The sequence below is a fragment of the Salvelinus namaycush genome, chromosome 14 (genome assembly GCF_016432855.1).
Source record: "Salvelinus namaycush isolate Seneca chromosome 14, SaNama_1.0, whole genome shotgun sequence".
In the NCBI taxonomy this organism is placed as follows: domain Eukaryota; kingdom Metazoa; phylum Chordata; class Actinopteri; order Salmoniformes; family Salmonidae; genus Salvelinus; species Salvelinus namaycush.
The window spans coordinates 41213052-41236430 of NC_052320.1; the positions used below are offsets into that span (position 1 = coordinate 41213052).

Below are 23379 nucleotides of genomic sequence, written 5' to 3' on the forward strand. Positions count from 1 at the left end.
GTATTTACAATGGTGTTTGCTCTTCACTGACATACAGTGTTGCAAACAGTGAAAGTACAAAAGGGAAAATAAATAAACATAAATATGGGTTGTATTTACAATGGTGTTTGCTCTTCACTGGTTTCCCTTTTCTTGTGGCAACAGGTCACACATTTTGCTGCTGTGATGGCACACTGTGGTTTTTCACCCAGTAGATATGGGAGTTTATCAAACTTGTTTTTTTTTCTTTGTGGATCTGTGTAATCTGTGGGAAATATGTGTCTCTAATATTGTCATATATTTGGCAGGAGGTTAGGAAGTGCAGCTCAGTATCCACCTCATTTTGTGGGCATTGTGCACATAGCCTGTCTTCTCTTGAGAGCCAGGACTGCCTACGGTGGCCTTTCTCAATAGCAAGGCTATGTTCACTGAGTCTGTACATAGTCAAAGCTTTCCTTAAGTTTGGGTCAGTCACAGTGGTCAGGTATTCTGCCACTGGGTACTCTCTGTTTAGGGCCAAGTAGCATTCTAGTGTTCATTCAGATCAGGGACCCATGATGTAATCCCGTTACCATAATTATGTTACGAGGTGTAAATCCACTTCACTTACTGTAGTTGAAAAACCAAGAGATGTCATGTCAAGGTGTCATGTCATAGCTGACACCCGTCTTTCTGCAGATATATTTTAAACTAAATTCGGAGCCGAGATTTGTCGCACAACAAATTGAGGGAGATTTTTCGGTAATTCTATTACCACACTTTGCATCTGCACAGTTCTTCCAGTAAATGTTTTTGGACAAATTTAACATTTTGAAAACAATACATTTTAAAGTGAAAAAAATGGAGTCTCCGTGTAATTCCGTAACTGTGGAATTGCCCTAATGCAAGTCAATAAAGTCCTTATCATCCTCGTTGGTCAGCTAACATCCCAATGGAGCCAGGTTTCCTGATTTAAATATCACAATACAATTCCCTAACTGTGTCAAAGTTTTCCCCAAACACACTTGGAAACTTACGGTTGGTGTCAATTATCATATAAGGGTGATATTGAGAGCTTCAAGTTCCTTGGTGTCCACATCACCAATGAACTGTCATGGTCCAAACACACCAAGAGAGTCGTGAAGAGGGCACGACGGTGTCTATTCCCCCTCAGGAGACTGAAAAGATTTGGCATGGGTCCTCAGACGCTCAAAAAGTTCTACAGCTGCACCATCGAGAGCATCCTGACTGGGTTCATCACCGCCTAGTATGGCAACTGCTGATCTCCGACTGCAAGGTACTACAGAGGGTAGTGTGTACGGCCCAGTACATCCCTGGGGCCAAGCTTCCTGCCATCCAGGACCTCTATACCAGGCAGTGTCAGAGGAAGGCCATAAAAATTGCCAAAGACTCCAGCCACCCTAGTCATTCACTGTTCTCTGCTACCGCACTGCAAGCGGTATCAGATCGCCAAGTCTAGGTCCCCCTGCTGCTGCTCTCTGTTTATTGTCAATACATGGTCACCTTATCTCTACCTACATGTAGATATTATCTCGACTGACCAGTGCCCCCGCGCATTTACTCTGTGTGTGGGTGCCCCTTGTGTATAGCCTCATTGCTCATATTTTATTGTTGCTTTTTAATTATTTGCTATTTTTCTATTTTTATTTATTTTTATTTATTGTTAACTTCAGTTTATTTTGTAAATAGTTTAACATATATTTTTTCTTAAATAATTGTTGGTTAAGGGCTTGTAAGTAAGCATTTCACTGTAAGATCAACACCTGTTGTATTGGGCGCATGTGACAAATACAATTTGATGCACTTTAAGAATTTCATATATATATGTACACATACACACAGTTGAAGTCGGAAGTTTACATACACTTAGGTTGGAGTCATTAAAACTCGTTTATCAACCACTACACAGATGTCTTGTTAACAAACTATAGTTTTGGCAAGTCGGTGAGCACATCTACTTTGTGCATGACACAAGTAATTTTTCCAACAATTGTTTACAGACAGATTATTTAACTGATAATTCACTGTATCACAATTCCAGTGGGTGAGAAGTTTACATACACTAAGTTGACTGTGCCTTTAAACAGCTTTGAAAATTCCAGAAAATGAAGTCATGGCTTTAGAAGCTTCTGGTAGGCTAAACAATAGTACGCAAGTATAAACACCATGGGACCACGCAGCCGTCATACCGCTCAGAAAGGAGACACGCTCTGTCTCCTAGAGATGAATGTACTTTGGTGCGAAAAGTGCAAATCAATCCCAGAACAACAGCAAAGGACTTTGTGAAGATGCTGGAGGAAACAGGTACAAAAGTATCTATATCCACAGCAAAACGAGTCCTATATTGAAATAACCTGAAAGGCCGCTCAGCAAGGAAGAAGCCACTGCTCCAAAATTGCCATAAAAAATCCAGACTACGGTTTGCAACTGCACATGGGGACAAAGATCGTACTCTTTCGAGAAATGTCCTCTGGTCTGATGAAACAAAAATAGAACTGTTTGGCCATAATGACCATCGTTATGTTTGGAGAAAAAATGGGGAGACTTGCAAGCCGAAGAACACCATCCCAACCATGAAGCACGGGGGCGGCAGCATCATGTTGTGGGGGTGCTTTTCTGCAGGAGGGACAGGTACACTTCACAAAATAGATGGCATCATGAGGCAGGAAAATTATGTGGATATATTGAAGCAACATCTCAAGACATCAGTCAGGAAGTTAAAGCTTGGTCACAAATGGGTCTTCCAAATGAACAATGACCCCAAGCATACTTCCAAAGTTGTGGCAAAATGGCTTAAGGACAACAAAGTCAAGTTATTTGAGTGGCCATCACAAATCCCTGACCTCAATCCTATAGAAAATGTGTGGGCAGAACTGAAAAAGCGTGTGCGAGCAAGGAGGCCTACAAACTTGACTCAGTTACACCAGCTCTGTCAGGAGGAATGGGCCAAAATTCCCCCAATTTATTGTGGGAAGGTTGTGGAAGGCTACCCAAAATGTTTGACCCAAGTTAAACAATTGAATGGCAATGCTACCAAATACTAATTTAGTGTATGTAAACTTCTGACCCACTGGGAATGTGATGAAAAAAATAAAAGCTGAAATAAATAATTCTCTCTACTATTATTCTGACATTTCACATTCTTAAAATAAAGTGGTGATCCTAACTGACTTAAGACAGGTACATGTTTACTTGGATTAAATGTCAGGAATTGTGAATATATTTACAATTTCAACAGAAAAACTTTTCTCATTTTGTCAGGAACCATAAACTGGAATTGGTTGTGACCATTTCATTCGACAATACATGGATTTTACTCTGTTTGCCCAGAACACCTTCTACAGATGTATTTACATAAAACATAGAATTTTTGTTTAAAACTATATGAGAAACACAATGGGTTTTTGCATGATTTGGTTTATCTATCACATTAAGAAACAATTATTTTAATTCCTTAATCCATAAATATGGGCCTGTGCTGGCTGTGCAGGCTGTGCTTGTATTCCTGCACAGAGGCTACCGTCAATAATTTAATTTATTGTATTTTTTTATATACAGTGCATTCGGAAAGTATTCAGACCCCTTCCCTTTAACCCCATTTTGTTACGTTCCAGCCTTATTCTAAAATTGATCAAATTTAATGATTTCCTCATCAATCTACACACAATACCCCACAATGACAAAGCAAAAACATGTTTCTAGTTTCTTTAGCAAATTTATAAAAAATTAAAAACAAATTCCTTATTTACATAAGTATTCAGACCCTTTTCTATGAGACTCGAAATAGAGCTCAGATGCATCCTGTTTCCATTCATCATCCTTGAGATGTTTCTACAACTTGATTGGAGTCCACCTGTGGTAAATTCAATAGATTGGACATGATTTGAAAAGGCACACACCTGTCTATGTAAGGTTCCACAGTTGACAGAGCATGTCAGAGCAAAAACCAAGCCACGAGGTCGAAGGATTTGTCCATAGAGCTCTGAGACAGGATTGTGCCGAGGCACTGATCTGGGGAAGGGTACCAACAAATTTCACAGCCGAGGCTGTGCAAGTAATCCTGTCGGTGGATGTTACTCCTTCACAGGACCCTGAGGCTGTGTAGGGATTTATTTTGGATAGTTAACTGTGTGGTTCAAGCCCTGAATGCTGATTGGCTGACAGTCGTATACCACGGGTATGATAAAGCATTTATTTTTATTGCTCTAATTACGTTGGTAACCAGTTTATAATAGCAATTCGGCAACTCGGGGGTTTGTGGTATATGGCCAAAATACCACGGCTAAGGGCTGTATCCAGGCACTCTGCGTTGCGTCGTACATAAGAAAAAACGTTAACCGTTGAATATTGGCCATATACCACACCCCCTCGTGACAATTTGTTAAGTGGACTGATTGAAGTGGAATGGATTTAGTTAATTTTAGTGTTTAATTTTGTATGTCGTTTTTTTTAGTTTCTTATTAAAAACTCCGTCCAGCTGGTGGCGGTAATGCATTGATGCCAACCGCTGTTAAACCCCATCCTAGGAACAAACTAGCAGCAATGGCAGAGTCTTGTCGGACGTATTTTATGATGCACCAAAATGGACACGCTGTTTTCCATTTCTAGTGCTGTATTTTTATTTTTTTACGAATGAACTTGCGAAATGTGGGTTTGAACTTACTAAATATTTGAATACATCTCAGGAGTAAGAGCTTGAACTAACGACGGTAACGTATACGATGTTTTCGAAATCGTTCCGTGTCAAGTCCAACACAGTGATCAAAGGATCCGACAGGTGAGGAGAGTCCCTTGTTCCATTTGCCAGTTATAGACTGGCAGGGTAAAACCTTTTTAGGTTTATTTCTGTATATCACAGCAGGTTTTTGTACTCGGTCAGCGGTTTCTACCTAGTTAAGTACAATACCATTGGAAATTAATGTTGACAGATTCCTAAAACTGAAGTTGAAAATTGTTTTGCTGCTTCCAGTTGAGACAACATTCAGATAAATAGCCCAATAGCACAGTTAACGTGTCCAAATCAATATCCAATATGCAGAAACAGTTCGTGATATTGAAGACTTAAAATGTACCATCTACACATACATGGGAATAAATAGTAACCGTATTACTTGTATTTATTAACTGCACACACACACACCAAAACTGTCTACTGGTTTTGGTTTTAATACGTTCCAGTTGTCAATAGGAACAACATCCTCTATTCACTTCCCGATGAACAGTCACCCATTCAGTGTATACGTCAATACTATTCTCAGAGGCGAGAATTCACTGGTATTTACAGTGCATTCAGAGATTGATTCAGACCCCTTGACTTTTTCCACATGTTACATTACAGCCTTATTTCAAAATTGATTAAATTACATATTTTCCTCAATCTACACACAATACCCCCACAATGACAGAGAAAACCAGTTGAGACATTTCAGCAAATGTATTAAAAATAAACATACCTTATTTACGTAAGTATTCAGACCCTTTGCGATGAGACTTGAAATTGAGCTCAGGTGCATCCTGTTAACATTGATCATCCTTGAGATGTTTCTACAACTTGGAGTCCACCTGTGGCAAATTCCATTGCTTAGCCATGACTTGGAAAGGCACACCTGTCTATATATAAGGTCCCACAGTTGACAGTGCATGTCAGAGCAAAAACCACGACATGAGGTCAAAGGAATTGTCTGTAGAGCTCCGAGACAGGATTGTGTCGAGGCACAGATCTGGGGAAGGGTACCAAAACATTTCTGCTACATTGAAGTTCCCCAAGAACACAGTGACCTCCATCATTCTTAAATTGAAGAAGTTTGGAACCACCAAGACTCTTCCTAGAGCTGGCCGCCGGGCTAAACTGAACAATCGGGGGAGAAGGGTCTTGGGTCAGGGAGGTGACCACGAACCCGATGGTCACCCTGACAGAGCTCCAGAGTTCCTCTGTGGAGATGGAAGAACTTTCCCGAAGGACAACCATCTCTGCAGCACTCCACCAATCAGGCCTTTATGGTAGAGTGGCCAGATGGAAGCCACTCCTCAGTAAAAGGCACACGACATCCCACTTGGAGTTTGCCAAAAGGTACCTAAAGGACTCTCAGACCATAAGAAACAAGATTCTCTGGTCCGACAACTATGATTGAACTCTTTGGCCTGAATGCCTAACGTCACGCCTGGAGGAAACCACGCATCATCCCTACAGTGAAGCATGGTGGTGGCAGCATCATGCAGTGGGCATGGGACTGGGAGACTAGTCGGGGTCAAGGGAAAGATAAATAGAGCAAAGTACAGAGAGCCTTGATGAAAACGTGATCCAGAGTGCTCGGAACCTCAGACTGGGGGGAAGTTTCACCTTACAACAGGACAACAACCCTAAGCACACAGCCAAGACAACGCAGGAGTGGCTTCGGACAAGTTTCCGAATATCCTTGAGTGGCCCAGCCAGAGCCCGGACTTGAACCCGATCGAATATCTCTGCATCGATGCTCCCCATCCAACTTGACAGATCTTCAGAGGATCTGCAGAGAAGCATGAGAGAGACTCCCCAAATACAGGTATGCCAAGCTTGTAGCGTCATACCCAAGAAGACTCGTGGCTGTAATCGCTGCCAACGTTGCTTCAACAAAGTACTTTGTAAAAGGTCTGAATACTTATGTAAATGTGATATTTTCAGTTTATTTTCAATGCATTTGCAGAAATGTCTATGAAATGTCATTATGGGGTATTGTGTGTAGATTGAGGACACTTATTTCATCCATTTTAGAATAAGGCTGTAATGTAATTAAATGTGGAAAAAGACAAGGGGTCTGAATACTTCACGGATGCAATGTATAGTCAAAGGACAAATTGATTCTCAATTGCAGTACGTACGGTTCTTGAAACCTAAAGACCTCTACTTTTATATCACATCAAAATATACACTTACTGGACACTTTTTAACTGTTTTTAACACAATTGCAGCCGACAGTGTTTTTCAGTGACCACACGTTTGTGGCGTCAGTCTTCCGTTTACACACAGGTGTTTGGAGATGCAGAAATCTAATTAGCGCTGGTATGCCTGTCTTCCATCTCTTTTCTGTGAACAAGTGCTGTAACGTGGAAATATGGTCGTGTGGTAACCCTATGAAGGTGTGTAGTAATTAAACATTTTGTATAAAAAAAATTCTCACTGATATAAGGAACACAATCTTTAATGTTTCCAAAACAGTACTGGAAGGGATGCCTGTTCACATTTAGAGAAAGCGTCGGGGCTCTTAACAAAAGTCCCCCATGAAATGCGTATTGAGCCCCCTTCATCAATAGACGCTAATGATAGTTAGCGTCTACGATTAGTGTAGATGGGTACCCATCTGCTATTATTAGCAACGCTGGAGTATTTTTTTTTATTTTTTTTTTATCTTTATTTTAACAGGGAAAACAGACTGAGACCTGGATCTCTTTTACGGCTGTGCCCTGTGTAAACATGTTGACATGTACAGTTTTAGACATACAGACAAGAACATTTCAAAACATACACAATTCAACAGAAACAATCACAGACAACATCATATTGATCCTCCATAAACATTTTAAAATGGGCAAGGGACACCAGAGTGTCTAACTTAAGTTGGATCTGCAGTTTGTTCCATAAATAAGGTGCAAAGGAACTGAAGGCAGTCCTACCCAACTCTGTGGAGACCGCAGGAGTCTCTAATGTAATCCACATCTGTGATCTGGTTTTAAAATTAGTACATCTTGTGGAAATTAATGATGATATATATGGAGGTAGTTTTAAAAGAAGTGCTTTATAAATAAACAAGAGAGCATGTTGCTCTCGCCTCACAGATAGAGAGACCCAACCCACATGTTGATATAGGATACAGTGATGAGTTCTGTAACTATCACCCGTGATAAACCTGAGTGCACAATGGTAAATAGCATCCAGTGGTTTTAATGTGTTTGCCGATGCATGCATATAGATAATATCACCATAATCTAAAACGGACAAAAAAGTAGCCTGCACAATTTTTTTCCTATTTACAGAGGACAAACAAGCCCTGTTTCTGTAAAGGAATCCTATCTTGAATTTGAGCTTTTTTCCCAATTCAGTAACATGTTTTTTAAAAGAAAGCCTATCATCTAACCATACCCCTAAGTATTTATATGCAGAGACCTTATTGATTTGAGTACCATCCAAGCTAGTGATTACAAACGTGTTTCTAACTGAGAGTTTAGACCTAGAAAAAAACATGACATTTGTTTTCTTAGTGTTTAAAACAAGTTTAAGCTGTAAAAGAGACCCCTGTAGTATCCTAAAATCAGACTCCAACTGCATTAAAGCTTGGTCCGCTGTTGGAGCAATAGAGTACATCACTGTGTCATCTGCATATAAATGGAATTTACAATATCTGACATCATCACCAATGTTGTTTATATAAAGTGAGAACAATAGTGGGCCAATTATTGAACCCTGAGGGACCCCTTTAAGTAACTGTAAGGGGTCAGACTTGACCCCATCGACCATGACGGCTTGAGTTCTATCTTTAAGATAGTCATAAAACCATCGGCAGGCATCAGTGCCCAGTCCTATTGATGACAGCTTACTCAAAAGGATAGCATGGTCTACAGTGTCAAAAGCTTTTGACAAATCTACAAACAACGCAGCACAGTGCTTTCTATCGTCTAAGGCATTTGCAATATCATTTACAACAAGCATAGTGGCCGATGTGGTACTGTGTTTAGATCTAAAACCAGATTGATTGGTACTAAGAATACTGTTAGCAGAAAGAAAAGATTGTAACTGTTTGTTGACTATAGATTCTAGAATCTTTACCAGACAAGGGAGCCTAGAGATGGGTCGATAGTTATCCAAATCACTACCGTCACCTCCCTTATGTAATGGCAGAACAAAAGCTGCTTTCCACACCTTAGGGATATTTCCTGTGCTTAATGTTAGATTAAAAATGTGTGTTACTGAACCAGCAAAAATAGGTGCAGCACACTTAAGTAAGTACGGGTCTAAATTGTCAGCGCCTAAGGATTTCTTAGTATCAATGGCACACAGGGCAATTAGAACCTCTGCTTCAGTTATTTTCTGGAAACTAAAAACAGGGTTACCATTTTTCAGAGTAACGGTTGAAAAGCAAGACGAAAAATCAACTAACTGGCCAGTACCACAAAGTCCACTTTTCCTTTCAAATAAAAAACCAGCAGAGATGAAATGCTTATTAAAAGCATCACAAATATCATTTTTTTCAGTTAGAATACAGAAGTCTGAGGTAATTTGCTTAGGAAGAGAAACAGCAGAATTCCCCCGTTTCAGTGAATTAACGGTTTTCCAGAATTTTGCAGGATCTCCTGCAGAATCTGTCATAGCATTAAGGAAGTAATTTGATTTTGCCTTTTTGACAGCTGCAGTACATTTATTTCTCAATTGCCTAAAAAACAGCCAATCAGCTGGAGTACCTGTTTTCCTCGCCAAGGCCCAGGCCCGATTCTTTTGCAGGAAAAGACCTGACAATTCAGGAGAGAACCAAGAACTGGTTCGGTTTCTTACTCTGTGATTCTTAAGCGGGGCATGTTTATCAGACATAGAGGTAACAATAGAAGAGAAAAAAGCAAGGGCTAAAACCGGGTCCAGAAAGCAGCAAGTGGATAAAAGCTCAGAGTGATATAAGTCAAGGATAAAAGCTTGCTGTGAGAAATGTTTATAATTTCTCTTAGAGATTATACAGGGATCAGAGTGTTTCAGCCTGGTATCTCTAATACAAGCAATAGGGCAGTGGTCACTGATATCATTTGCAAAAACCCCACTGGCTGTGTATTTATGGGGGGTATTTGTTAGAATAATGTCTAGTAGAGTGGATTTTACTGGGTTCTTAAAGTTGGGACGGGTTGGTTTAGTTATCAGCTGAGTTAGATTTAGCTCAGTACAAATGCCTTTTAATTTATCGGATACTGGTGAGAGCCAATCCAGGTTAAAATCTCCCAAAATCAGTAATTCAGAGTTTGCATAATTAGACAGTATATCAGATAATTTGCATAGAGTACAAGGAGGAGCTGAGGGGGGGCGATATACCCCTGCTAGAGTTAAATGAGCATTATTACCAAGTACCACGTTTAAAACTAGACATTCATATTGCTTTGAGACAGAGGTTGATATGGACACAGAAACATTTAAGCAGCATTTAACATAAATCGCAATACCACCACCTCTACCAACTCTATCAGTTCTATAAATATTGTATCCAATCAACTGAACATATGAATCTGGCACAGAATCACACAGCCACGATTCAGATACAATCAGAACGTCAACATTTGATTGTGAGACCAAAATTTCAATAAAGTCCAACTTTTGGATCAGGCTTCTAGCATTCAAATGAATTATTCCAATACCATTGCTACGGGAATTCATATCAGATGGAGTATCCAAGGTAGCACCTGAAGCTGCACTGGATGAGCAATAAACCATTTTCGAGCTATTGACAGAGCTCAATTTTATGGGGACAAGATTACTACTAACAATACCTCTCTGCATGTGAGTAGTATTCGCAATACGGTGATTGGACAATAATCTAGGAATTGCAGAAAGGTTGTTAACTGTAGTTTGTTCCATATTTGCAATTGAGGAACTAATTAATGAAACTGGGAGAGGAGCATTGAACATAGTCTGATAGGGGAGCGTACAATCCCAAAAGTCAACCCCCGAGAATACACAACGTCAGGTATCAAAGGCTCTACATGAGGCAAGAGTAAGAGACATGTTGGTGGAGAGGATGCTGGAGCCATACCTGTTAAGATGTAAATTGTCCCGAAGAAATAGACCTGGTCGGTCTGTAAAAGCTGCAAAGTTATCCACAAAAGGAATTCCCATCGTGCAGCAGTATCGCTTAAGCCAGGCGTAATTGGCGTATACGACTAAAAACCATATCCGTATAGCGTGGGGATGGAAATGGACCGGAAACAACACACTGCTTCCCAGATTCCAGCAGCGTATTTATCAATGTTTTAAAATCGTCTCTCAATTTCTCTGACTGCTGGAGTTTAATGTCATTTGACCCAACATGGACAATGACAGTTGAAGCGGCGGAGTGCTTGCTAATAAGTAGCGGTAGCATGGAATCTAGGTCAGAGATCCTAGCGCCAGGGTAGCAGAAGGTCTCAGCTTTCCGGATTGAAACGTTTCGGACCATGGATGAACCCACCACGAGAACGGAAGGACTACAGATGGGTTTATTGGGTAAATGACGGGGCCTCTCCCGGGTGATCTGCCTCCTAGCAGGTTGAGGGGGGCTAGCAGCTGAGACTGACGACCTAGTGGCAGGCAAGGAGCGCAGATGAGTGTGCTTGGGCACTTCCACCTGAGAGTGAGATGGCAGCAGTAGAGATGAAGCGGAGGGACCCTGTACAGTATGATTGGAATGCACTTCCAGGTCTTCCAGGACCTTGAATCTCCTCCCCAATTGTAGCACCTCCGAAACATTTGATGGATTCCGTTTCCTGGAGTGCTTTCCTCCCCGGACAGCAATCCAGGCATCCTGAGGCGGAGTAGAAGGGGTGGAACAGACCAGGCCCTTCGGTTTAGCTCCTAGTCTGGGCCATGGCTCGTTTAAGGGAACCGAATGGAGTTTCTCAGTTACAGGCTCCCCAGAAGTGGAGGTGCCGAGCCAGGGGCAGGTGACGTCGTCGATTTTGGAGGTGGTTTGTATAACCATGGAGTCCAGGAGTTCTTCGTCCTCCTTGATCTGGCGCAAGACAGATACTCTCCCCTCCAGCTCAGCGACTCTCTGGCTCAGGTACTGGCAGGTGGTACATCCAGGGGTGAGCGAAGCCATGAGAGACAGGTGGGTTTGGGCCCGGAGGCTAGCAGTTAGCAGTTTGTTTTTAGCCTAAAGCCAGCTTTTTGCCGAACTTTTCCAGAGAGAAAAAAACACTTTCCATCCACCGTGGAGCGAGATTCCGGGACGAGAGAGAGTGGTCCTAGCTGGTAAAAGTTAACCGCGATGCGGAATCCATGCAAACACGTTCGGTATTTATGATTAACAAAGATTGGTTATGTTTTAGTTAAAAATAACAAACCGAGTTTTTCCAGCATACAGTGTTCAGAAGCGCACTCTGATGACACTCCTGCACAAGCAGATGGTGTGTGCATGCGTGAATACGTTCATTCTCTGCTTCTATCATCATTTACACTGCAGCGTTGCTCGCTATTGTATTGGGTTGCACAAAAACTATCGGTGGGAAGCCTGAAGTTAAATCAAATTCCAACTTACTGTGCCGGTAGCCCGAAGGCCGGCAGATTGCGACAAAGCGACAAAATATCACCATCTGCCAGCCTTTGGGCTACTGAAGATTATTGCATACATCTAGGTTTTGGATATATGACCTGTTCCATTTCCTACTCCACAACTAAGATGCAGGTGGTGGTTGTAATTCAGTTATTATAGGCTTGTGGAAATGAAAGCATAACATTTCCTGAAAACTATTTCAGATAATATTTCATATCACCTCTCACCTTTAGGAGGAAGCTGAAAGCTGACTTATCCACAGCCTTTCCCTCTCTGTCTGTGGAGGAACTATCCGAGTTGGTCCCAAACAAGGAGGAGCTGAATGTGGTGAAGATTTATGCCCACAAGGGAGATGCAGTGACCCTCTACGTGCTTCATAAGAACCCAGTGTTCTTTGAGCTGGAGAAATGCCTCTATCCCACAGGTAGGGTTACAGTCAAGTGGCAGAGGCACTGACCATATAATTCCGGGAAAAAAAGTGAATTCTTGACTGTACAGTGTGTCTTGTTGTTTTTCAGTGTATACGCTTTGGCATTATCCCCATGTCTTGCCAACATTCACAACATGGCCTCCAGTGCTACAGAAGCTGGCTGGAGGGGCAGGTGAGGTCTTATGTAAAACCTGGACTAATATTAATCAATGTATCAGTCATTAACATGTATTCTGAAACTCTATCCTCCCTGCTCCTCCACAGATCTCATGCTGCCTGGAGTGGTGGTGCCTCTAAGTGGTCTCCCAGAGGTGAAGAAGGGGGACTGCTGTGCTGTTAAAGTTGTTAGCAACAGGTAGGGCTAAGCCATACATCCAGAAGAAAGTTGATCGACTAAAGCCGTTTGTGGTCACTAATTGGCTGTTACCGCTGTCTATAATGAACACATTGACAATGACAGGCTTCATATTCTTTCTCACAACGTCCTGGTTGTTTGTTTGTTTCCAGGGCTCCCATGGCAGTGGGCACTGCCACCATGTCCAGTGCTGAGATGAGGAGCTTGGGCATGAAGGGCAGAGGGGTGTCAGTCCTCCACACCTACATGGACAGCCTGTGGTGAGTGCCTGGTCAACCTCAACACACACACTGAAGCATGGTCAGACGGTCAATTGCTATAACCCTGACAGATTTGTTTGTCAATAGCTAGTTTTTCATCCAGTTGGGGACAGATTTTCATGTGAATATTCTAAAATCCACATAAAGAAAATATGCGTATTTGGTGCGTTTCCACCCAACGAACGTGTTGGGTGATGACGTAGTGCAAACAAAATTTAAAAAATATATATACGTGATGACATAGTGCAAACAAAACTGTCTTTCTTGCTTAAGTTTTCATGTAACAAATAAAAACTTAAAGTTCCATCGCATTTTCAACTCTACCGATAGTTTTGTCACAAACTGTTGCATTGAATAGCCTCTTCTGGCCTTGGCATGTGTGCTCTAGCAGATACAGTGCGGGTAGGCTGGTCTACATGATGATATTATTATGGATAAGGGCGAGAAGAATGTTTTTATTTGTGAAATGGTAGTCCAGCATCATTCAGCAGGTCACCAGAATACGACCATTGATATTTATTGGGAAAGGGTCATCAAGATCACAGTGCACTTTCACCACCCTGTGAAGTCTGTGGCCTAGTAAACTGCATGGTTTCCCGAGTCAGTCGGAGGACCACCACCATATAATCGCGTGACTCCAAAGTCTACTTCGATATGATATCAATATTTGTGCATAAAGTCGTTTCCACCACCATTTATTGCATAATTAATTTTAGACACAAAAAGATCCCACCATGTCGAACGAACAGATTATCTGTCGACATTTACAAAATTGTAACGAAACTTCCTGTTTCCATCACAGCTGCCGTGATTTTTAATTTTTATACGGTATGACTTTACTCGCATAAAAACTGTGGATGGAAACCTGGTTAGTGTTACACTTTCTTTCTTTTTTAGGGCATTTGGAGACAAGTCTGGTCCTCCCTCCATTCCTGATGTGGACACTGAGGGTGTCGAGGCAATGTATGGAGAAGAAGAGGAGGATGATGAGGCAACAGAGGGGGGTGAAGAGGAACCGTGTCCCAACTCTGATGGTGACAAGGCCACAGATGCCCCCTGTCCTGGTATCCAGGAGCTCAGCCTGGCTGACAGGGAGGAGGGGGAGCATGGGAAAGAGGAAGGAGAAGACCCGAGAAGCCCACAAGGTAGCTATTACTGCTCAACTGGAGATCCAGGGAGAGGAGAGTTTGGCATTTATTTAATGTGTCCATGTGTTTGGGTCTAAGGGAATTGAGAAGAGTTCTGGTTTTCTTTGCTCTAGTATTCTGTCAATATGTAATTCCATCACAATTACATTGTCCTTCATAAATCAAAATCCTTAAAACAGAGATTGATGGCAAACATATTTGATTTTAAGTGTCTTTCTTTGAAAGCAGTTATCTTATTGCATGAGTCATGAATTGACAAACAAAAAGAGACAATTACAGTATATATCACAAACTTGCATCTCAAACATAGTCCTCTCCTTACAGAGCAGATGGATGCCCTGCTACTGCAGTGTTTCCTCCAGGCGCTCAAGAGCAAAGTGAAGAAGTCAGAGCTCCCCCTGCTGACCAGTAGCTTCCTGCGCATCCACATGTTCTCCTGCTGGTAAACACTACTCGGGGACATTGAGTTTCCCACTAACATCAGTGCATAAGTGCAAAAGAGTTCTGTGCATCTGGCCTATCTCAAGTTAGGATTCTGCTTAAAAGAAGTAGCTTTGAATTGAACACTCATATGAATTGTTGTTTTTACAGTCCAAGTGGAAAGCAACTTGACATCAAGAAATCAAGCTATAAAAAGGTAACCCCTGTCTTAGAATAAGAGTGGACCTTGACTAAACTTATAAAATACATCTCATTTCATAATGCTATGATGTTTCTAATAAACTTGAATCTTGAATTTTGGAGACAGGATGGCAAAACCCAGACATTTTTAATTTGACTATCCATCAATGATCACTGAATTATCCTTTTAAATCCTAAATGTTTTGTCCCCAGTTATCCAAGTTCCTTCAGTGCATGCAGCAGCAGCACAGCCTGGTGAGGGTGAAGGAGCTGAGTAAAGGGGTGGAGAGCATTGTAGAGGTTGACTGGAAGAACCCAGAGTGAGTATAGCCTCTTCCACCTACGACATTTATGAAGGGGCTTGAGATTAGCAATAGTGAAGTGTTTTACTACAGTCTTTTCTGCTGCATCTAGACTGCGCTCCTTCCGCACCCCAAAGGATCCTGGGATAGAGGAGGCCTCAGTGGAGGTGGGAGGAGCAGAGGGGGAGAAGCCCTACCATCCCCCTGAGATCACTACCCTCTACAGTGTGTCCTCTCGTCTGGAGCCTCTGTTTCAAGATGCCAAGAAGAGGTGAGTCTGGGTACATGCCTGCAAGGGTTAGTGTGTTTGTAGTCTTTAAAAAAAAAAAATTAATTTTTTTTTTGTGTTATACTGACATGTATGTGCTCTCTCTCAAAGGAAAGGAACAGTACTCCAACCATCGGAAGTGAGAGCAATCATCACAGATTATGTGAAGAGGAATGAGCTGGTGGATGAAAATAATAAAAAGTGAGATGATTGCGTGGATTCAAAGCGTTTACTTTCATTCGTTATTTGAGACATGATTTTATGATCTGAGACGTTCAATATCCAGTTGTTTGGGAGATGCACTGCCAGCGCAAATATGCCCCAAGAGAGTATCTTGTTCAAGGTGATAGCTATCCACAATCCTATATTAACACAGTCTGTGTGAACTCTCCACCAGTTATGTCATCATTAACCCGATCCTATGTGACTGCCTACTGGAGAAGTCAGAGTACCAGGAGGTGGAGGCACTCAAGTGGGATGACCTCTTCAGCAGGTAAACGGCTGTGGGTAGTGAAACATTGGCCTGAAGTCATGCTGCATCACTGGCCTTGGATTATGACTCAACACCACCATCTTGTGTCCACAGGACGCTATACAAAATGCAGCACTGCCACCAGCTGGTGTTCCCTGGCCAGCCACCCATAGTAAAGAAGGGCCACATTGAGCCCATAGACATCTCTGTGGCCTCCAGGGGCTCCAACAAGAAGGTACACCCATGACAACATGTTTACGAACTCATGTTTTAAAGCAACACTCCTCAATCTTTGTGATTTTAATCAAATATCCTTCCGTCCGTCCCTTTCTCCCTTCTCTTTAGGTGACAATGATAAAGAACCTGGAGGTGTATGGTCTGGACCCCATGGCTGTGTCAGTCGCCCTGCAGCACAGAGTCCAAGCCAGCTCAGCCCTGAACCCGGTCCCCGGCTCCAAGGACCGAGTCCTGGTCCAAATACAGGGAAACCAGGTCCAGCAAGTCTGCAAACTTCTACTAGGTTCGCAAATATGTCCTTTTGGAAACCTCAGTCTTGTAATGTCTTGATTCCGGCTCTTGATTTTACAGGTGTTTATGTGCATAATTTCTAAAGCTTTTTCACACTTTATTTTGCAGATAAGTATCAAATTCCCGGCAAGTACATCCAGGGACTAGACAACAAAGTTCCGAAGCCTGGGAGGAAGAAATAATAGAACTTCAATATTTCATCGACAAGTATGTATAGATGTGCAAAAAAGCCCAACAACAAATTGTTTATCATTCATGAAATAAAGTCTACTCCAGGATTTGGCTAAATTGGGTGTTAATGTTACGTGATGTCTGTTCAGTAAGAATACACTACACAGTTAGAATATGACCTGGCCAAGCATCACCCTCTGGGTCTATGGGTGGGGTTAACAATACCTGACATTGGGCCTTCTGTGACCATGGTTGCTTATGACAAAATGACCAAGTAATTAAAATATGACCGCCCTGTGTTCCGTAGAAACGGCGCTCATTAACGATACAATGCCCCGAATTTCTTTGACAGAATTACCAGGCTGAGAAAGTGAAGCAAGTCTCTGACTTGCATCCAGGCTAACATTGTGCTCTCTGTAGCCTTAAAATGAGGACAACTGTTTCATTGAATAGGCCTTATTATTGTACATATAACAAATTGGTAAGGAATGGGTTGATATTATTTTAGGATCTTTATTCATAAAAAAAAAAGAAATTATGCTGATATGAAGCAGAGATTTTGCCCTACATGTATCTGATGTAATAACAGTTACAGAACCAGTACTTCTAACAACCTACACTTTGTCAGAGAAGTTATTGCATTCTGTCTGTCACTATTGAATTGTGTGTGTGGACACTTACATGTAGCATCCCACACCGAGTCATTCAGTAGAAAATGTAGTCAAAGCAGATGTCTGCAAAATCAGTAGCTAAGCAGTAAATGTCATATTTACACTTTTGGAAGATTTTAATCATGGTAAAATACTGTGGTCAAGAGATGGAGCATTGCACCAAAACCTGCCATCACATAGTTCTGTAATTGAGTCACTGGTGAATTTCCATCAGAGGCTTTACACAGAGGTGAAAAGTTATCAGATTAAATAGATATCTTATTATTATACATGATCAGATTAAATAGATGGCTTTGATTTCCTTAAAAAAAAAAAAAACATTTGTCATTAAAATGTATTGGTAATGTCCGTCCAAATGTGGTAGTTTAAAGCAAAACATGTATAGCCCATTTGAAAAAGAAAAATATTTTCATATTGAAGAATTGTATTAAAATTTGAGTCACAATATAAGCGCATTTAATACAATAGTAACTAACACGTTTTAAATGCCTTTGGCCCAATTCTATACAGTATATTTCATATTTACAGTGCGTAGTGAAGTTCTACACCCCTTGCACAGTTCACATTTTGCGGCCTTTAAAATTAAATCTAAAACGGATTACATTTTATATTTTTCCTACCGATCTGCGTTACATTCTCAAAGTGAAAGAAAATGTGAAAATGTTCCCCAAAAATATTTAAATGGAACAGCTGTCAATCATTTTGAATAAGATTCCACAAACCTTGCACAACTCTTAGGGCAACATACAGATAATTGCCAAAATAAAGAAAATACCAACATAATAAAGTATGTTAATAGGGTGTTGGCCCACCATGAACTGCCAGAACCGCTTCAATGCGCCTCTGGATCTCTATTGTAGGGATGTGACGCCATACTTCCACAAAATGCTTTCTCAGGCCCTAAGCATGATGAGATTTTAATTGATTACTTAACTCAGGAACCACACCTGTGTTGAAGCACCTGTTTTCAATATACTTTTTATCCCTCATTTACTTGAAGTGTTGCCTTTTATTTTGGCAGCTACCTTTATTTCTGTTGTTTTTGTCAATTGCTGTAGTTCAGTCAATTTGGTTGGTAATCATTGGACAGCAATATTCAAACGTTGTCTCAGATTTGTTTAAGCAGCTTAAAGTCAGGACTGAGACTGGACCGTTCAGGAACACTCAACACCTCTTGGAAATGCATTCTGGAGTGTCTTTGGCATAAAAATGTGTGTAATTGTCCTGCAGAAAATCTCTCCCGGGATTAAGTTTTCAGAAGACTGAGTGTGGTTTTCCTCTAAGTTTTTACCTGGGCTTTGCTCTGTTATTTATTTTGATCCTGACAAAAACTCACCAGCTCGAAGTAAGCAATCACACAGCATCTGATGGAGACAGACAGGTCGAGTGGTGAGTGAGGTGAGCCCCTCGCCCGCCCAACTGGTCATTCTCGCCTGTCTTCCTTGCGGAGGTTGACTGCGTGCACTAAAGCGCTTTTCAACTCGAGTGGATTTCTGTTTTTCTTACTGAACCGTTCTCAGGAGAACTGTGAGGTTAACACTGCCAAATGTAGGACTTCAACTTGAAAGGTTTTGCTTAGAGTAGAATTAATTTTCTACTCGTCAGTCTCCGTTTAGCTAGCACCACACGGCTTGCTATTGGTATTAGTTTAGTCATCGCCGCCGCAAGGCTTTAGCCAACCAGCTGCAAGGCTAGCTAACAAAGGACTAGCATTCGCCGCAAGGCAAGCTAACCGTACTAGTACTACACAGCAACGGTAGTGTTGCTAGCTCCGATCTCTCGCCTAGCTAGCTAGAAATGACACTAAAACGATTAGCTCTTGCCGTAAGGCTTAGCTAACGCGGGTAACTCGCCGGAAGGCTAGCTACCCCAAACTAGCTTTTTCACCCGCAAGTGAAAAATTGCTAACTCGCATTTAGGCTAGGGCTGGGCGGAATAAGAATATTTTGAAGATAAATACACAACTGAGAGGATGAGAGGACTTTAAACTAGAGTACTAAATATAGTATACCTATTTACCTATTTTCCTCCCCCTGATTTGCTTTGGAGTTTGTGTTATTGAAGAAAAAAAATAATATATACCTGTATTCATTCATGGACTGGTTTGGATTTTCATGTTTGATTTGTTTCCATAATTATTTAAATCTGTTTTTATAGCCAGCAAGAAACTGCTAAAAGCTGAGAACTGTTGTACTTGCTAGCACAAGTCAACTTCGGGAGGGCAACCATGCCAAATAGATAGTTCTCAGTTGTCTTACTACCTCTAGTGGTGAAAGTAAGAACTGTATTTGAAGATAAATGCACAGCCAGAAAAAAATTATAGGCATACTAACACAAAAAAACGTGTGTAAATGATAAAACATTGTAAAAAATAACTATGCAAATGGAAAACCATTGGTCGAGTACCATAGTTGGTCTACAAAAGAGGATTTTGATTCCTATGCAATGTTCTACAAATAAGACAACTGACAGTGAAGTATTGTCCTACTTATTTTTGGTTGAAGTTTGGTTGAACAGTATAAAGGAATCAGGATGGATAAAGCCCACATTAAAACCAATTAGAATTAAGTTGCCATCCTAGGGTCATGCACGTCCCTAAAAGCATACTTAGAACGTTTTATTATTCAGAAATGTCAAAAGTGAGAAATACTGTAATATGATATTTGGGCCATATCGCCCAGCCCTACGTTCACCGTATCGTGTTGACTAGACTGATCACCCTAGCTTCACAGCTCGACGGTCGAGAGACACATTTTGTTTGTTGAGAGACAAGGGAAGCCCACGCTTCTCTCCGGCTAGCAATATGCTAACTAGCTAGGCTAGTGCCATGAGCCCTGTGGTGGTCAGAGAGATAGCCGTGTGGCTCAACTTGTCTAGACTCACTGTTTTTTCAAAGTATTTATAGAGCAAGTTGTGTTGTGCCTTTTTAAGTGTCAGAGTAATGGCCAGCTCGCTGTCAGGATCAAAATAAATATAATAGATGCAAAGGTAAAAAGTTAAAGGAAAGGTGTCGTAGTCTTCTCAAATACCTAACCCTGTGATAAAGTTGTATTTTTCAGCAGGACAATTACACATTTTAATGCTGAAGACAGACCAGTATGACTTTCCAAGAGGTGTTGAGGGTTCCTGAATGGTCCTGACATGAAAATCTGCTTGAAAATCAGGGAAGGTTTGAAAACTGCCTTCCATCAATGATTCCCAAGAAAATATACTGAGCTTGAGCAATTTTGACAAACAATTGATATATAGTACACTCGGAAAGTTTTCAGACCCCTTGACTTTTACCACATTTTATTACTTTACAGCCTTATTCTAAAATTGATAATTCTTTTTTTTTAAATTATCAATCTACACATAATAACAGAGCAAAACAGGTTTAGACATTTTAGCAAATTTATAAAAAATACAACTGAAATATCACATTTACATAAGAATTCAGACCCTTTGCTCAGTACTTTGTTGAAGCACCTTTGGCAGCGATTACAGCCTTTACTCTTCTTGGCTACAAGCTTGGCACACCTGTATTTGGGGAGTTTCTCCCATTCTTCTCTGCATATCCTCACAAGCTCTTTCAGGTTGGATGGGTACCGTCGCTGCACAGCTATTTGATCGCGTTCAAGTCCGGGCTCTAGCTGGGCCACTCAAGAACATCCAGAGACTTGTCCTGAAGCCACTCCTGTGTTGTCTTGACTGTGTGCTTAGGGTCGTTGTCCTGTTGGAAGGTGAACCTTTGCCCCAGTCTGAGGTCTTAATCTGCTCCAGAGCACTTTTCATCAAGGATCTCTGTACTTTGCTCCGCTCATCTTTCCTTCCATCCTGACTAGTCTCCCAGTCCCTGCCACTGAGAAACATCCCCACACCATGATGCTGCCACCACCGTGCTTCACCGTAGGGATGGTGCCAGGTTTCCTCCAGACGTGACTCTTGGCATTCAGGCCAAGAAGTTCGATTTTGGTTTCATCAGACCAGAGAATCTTGTTTTTCAGTCCTTTAGGTGCCTTTTGGCAAATTCCAAGCGAGCTGTCGTGCCTTTTATTGAGGAGTAGCTTCTGTCTGGCCACTCTACCATAGCGGCCTGATTGGTGGAGTGCTGCAGCGATAGTTGTCCTTCTGGAAGGTTCTCCCATCTCCACAGAGGAACTCTGGAGCTCTCTCAGTGACCATCGGGTTCTTGGTCTTCTCCCTGACCAAGGCCCTTCTCCCCCGAGTGCTCAGTTTGGCCGGGCGGCAAGCTCTAGGATGAGTCTGGTGGAGGCCACTGTGTTCTTCGGGACCTTCAATGCTGCAGAAATGTTTGGTACCTTTCCACTGATCTGTCTCAACACAATCCTGTCTCGGAGCTCTATGGACAATTTCCTTGAACCTCATGGCTTGGTTTTAGCTCTGACATGCACTGTCAACTGTGGGACCTTGTATAGACAGGTGTGTGTGCCTTTCCAAATCATGTCCAATCAATTGAATTTACCACAGGTGGACTCGAAGTTGTAGAAACAATTCAAGGATGATCAATGGAAACAGGATGCACCTGAACTGAATTTTGAGTCTCTAGCAAAGGGTCTGAATACTTATGTAAATAAAGTATTTCTGTAACAAAAAATATATAAATGTGCAAAAATGTCTAAACCTGTTTTTGCCTTGTCATTATGGGGTATTGTGTGTAGATTGATCAGGAAAATATGTATTAAATCCATATTAGAATAAGGCTCTAATGTAACAAAATGTGGAAAAAGTCAAGGGGTCTGGATACTTTCCAAATGCACTGTATGCTCCAAAAGAGTTGTGAGAATCTTATTCAAAATTATTCACAGCTGTAATAGCTGCCAACACTGCTTCCACCAAGGATTAACTCTGGGGTGTGAAAACAAGACATTCCATTTTTTATTAGATCATTTTTCTATAATTTATTTGACTTAAATGTGGAGTAGATTGTATACGTTTGTAGGGGAAAAAATGTAGTCACTTTCTAGATTTTAATTTTAATGCAGCAAAATGTGAAAGCTGAGCAGTACTAGACCAGACAACCTGGAAAAAGTTTTCAAGGTTGTTTTTTTACAGGTTGTCATCCATGCTAGATTAAACAATTACGGGGTGGTGTGCAAACATGCTAAATTGCTGAAGGCCCACCAATATCCAGCAACTTTGCACAGCCATTGAAGAGGACAACACTACAGGCCACAATCAACAGCCTGATCAACTCTATGCAAAGGAGATGTGTTGCCCTGCATGGGCAAATGGTAGTCTTACCAGATACGGACTGATTTTCTGATCCACATTGTTAAGGTATCGTGACCAACAGTGCATATCTGTATTCCCATTCATGTGAACTCCATAGATTAGGGCCTAATTAATTTATTCCAATGACTGATTTCCTTGTGAACTGTAACTCAGCAAACCTTTGAAATTGTTACATGTTGCGTTTTATTTTTGTTCAGGGTAATAGATTTTGAATTCAGGCTGTAACACAACAAAATGTGGATTAAGTCGAGGGGTATGAGTGCTTTCAGAAAGTATTATCTGTTTCCATCACAGCTTGAACAATATGACTTTACTCGCATAAAAACTGAATGGAAACGTGGTTAGCTATGACAATCCTGTAGTTGAAATTTCACCCTCTAAACAACAGTTAACATTGATTACTTTTTGCAAAGCCAATGTATTTTCCATGTACTTTTCACATCACCATGCGTTGACAAATGCCCTTGATTCAACCATTTTGTGCCCAATACACAGAAAAGCATATTTTCCATCGTTTTACTCAAACCTGGGAATTAGCACACACAAATACCTTCCTCTGATATTGTAGATCCTCTCTTACTACTTAGAAATTCACTTCTCAATAATAAGAACTTTACCTTGTGAGGATCTGACATTCTGGGGGAACACGACCTGAACCTACCATCCTATAAGTAGTTTGTGC

General features: G+C 41.3%; 1 protein-coding gene and 1 long non-coding RNA gene across 2 annotated transcripts; one reads left to right on the forward strand and one right to left on the reverse strand.

Annotated features, from left to right (window-relative positions):
• The first annotated feature begins 4511 nt into the window (after positions 1-4511).
• On the forward strand, positions 4512-16898 carry eif2d (eukaryotic translation initiation factor 2D). Its single transcript, XM_039008644.1, has 15 exons — positions 4512-4756; positions 12470-12660; positions 12755-12838; positions 12931-13021; positions 13174-13281; positions 14179-14426; positions 14754-14871; positions 15021-15066; positions 15264-15370; positions 15465-15623; positions 15732-15821; positions 16018-16113; positions 16207-16327; positions 16438-16612; positions 16729-16898. The coding sequence occupies exons 1-15, from the start codon at positions 4701-4703 to the stop codon at positions 16800-16802; spliced, it is 1764 nt and encodes a 587-aa protein (XP_038864572.1). The 5' UTR covers positions 4512-4700; the 3' UTR covers positions 16803-16898.
• LOC120059522 lies at positions 14463-23379 on the reverse strand. The gene is made up of 2 exons (XR_005478155.1): positions 23315-23379; positions 14463-16785 (listed from the first exon to the last, which is right to left on the reverse strand). It is a non-coding gene; the product is annotated as an uncharacterized LOC120059522 (long non-coding RNA).

What these genes read in the sequence shown, in the direction of transcription:
- eif2d (XM_039008644.1), top strand. Translation starts at nt 4,701, where the DNA reads ATGTTTTCGAAATCGTTCCGTGTCAAGTCCAACACAGTGATCAAAGGA. An exon ending in GTTGACTGGAAGAACCCAGA is followed by an intron (nt 15,371 to 15,464) that starts GTGAGTATAGCC and finishes TGCTGCATCTAG; the next exon opens with ACTGCGCTCCTTCCGCACCC. An exon ending in TGGGATGACCTCTTCAGCAG is followed by an intron (nt 16,114 to 16,206) that starts GTAAACGGCTGT and finishes TTGTGTCCACAG; the next exon opens with GACGCTATACAAAATGCAGC.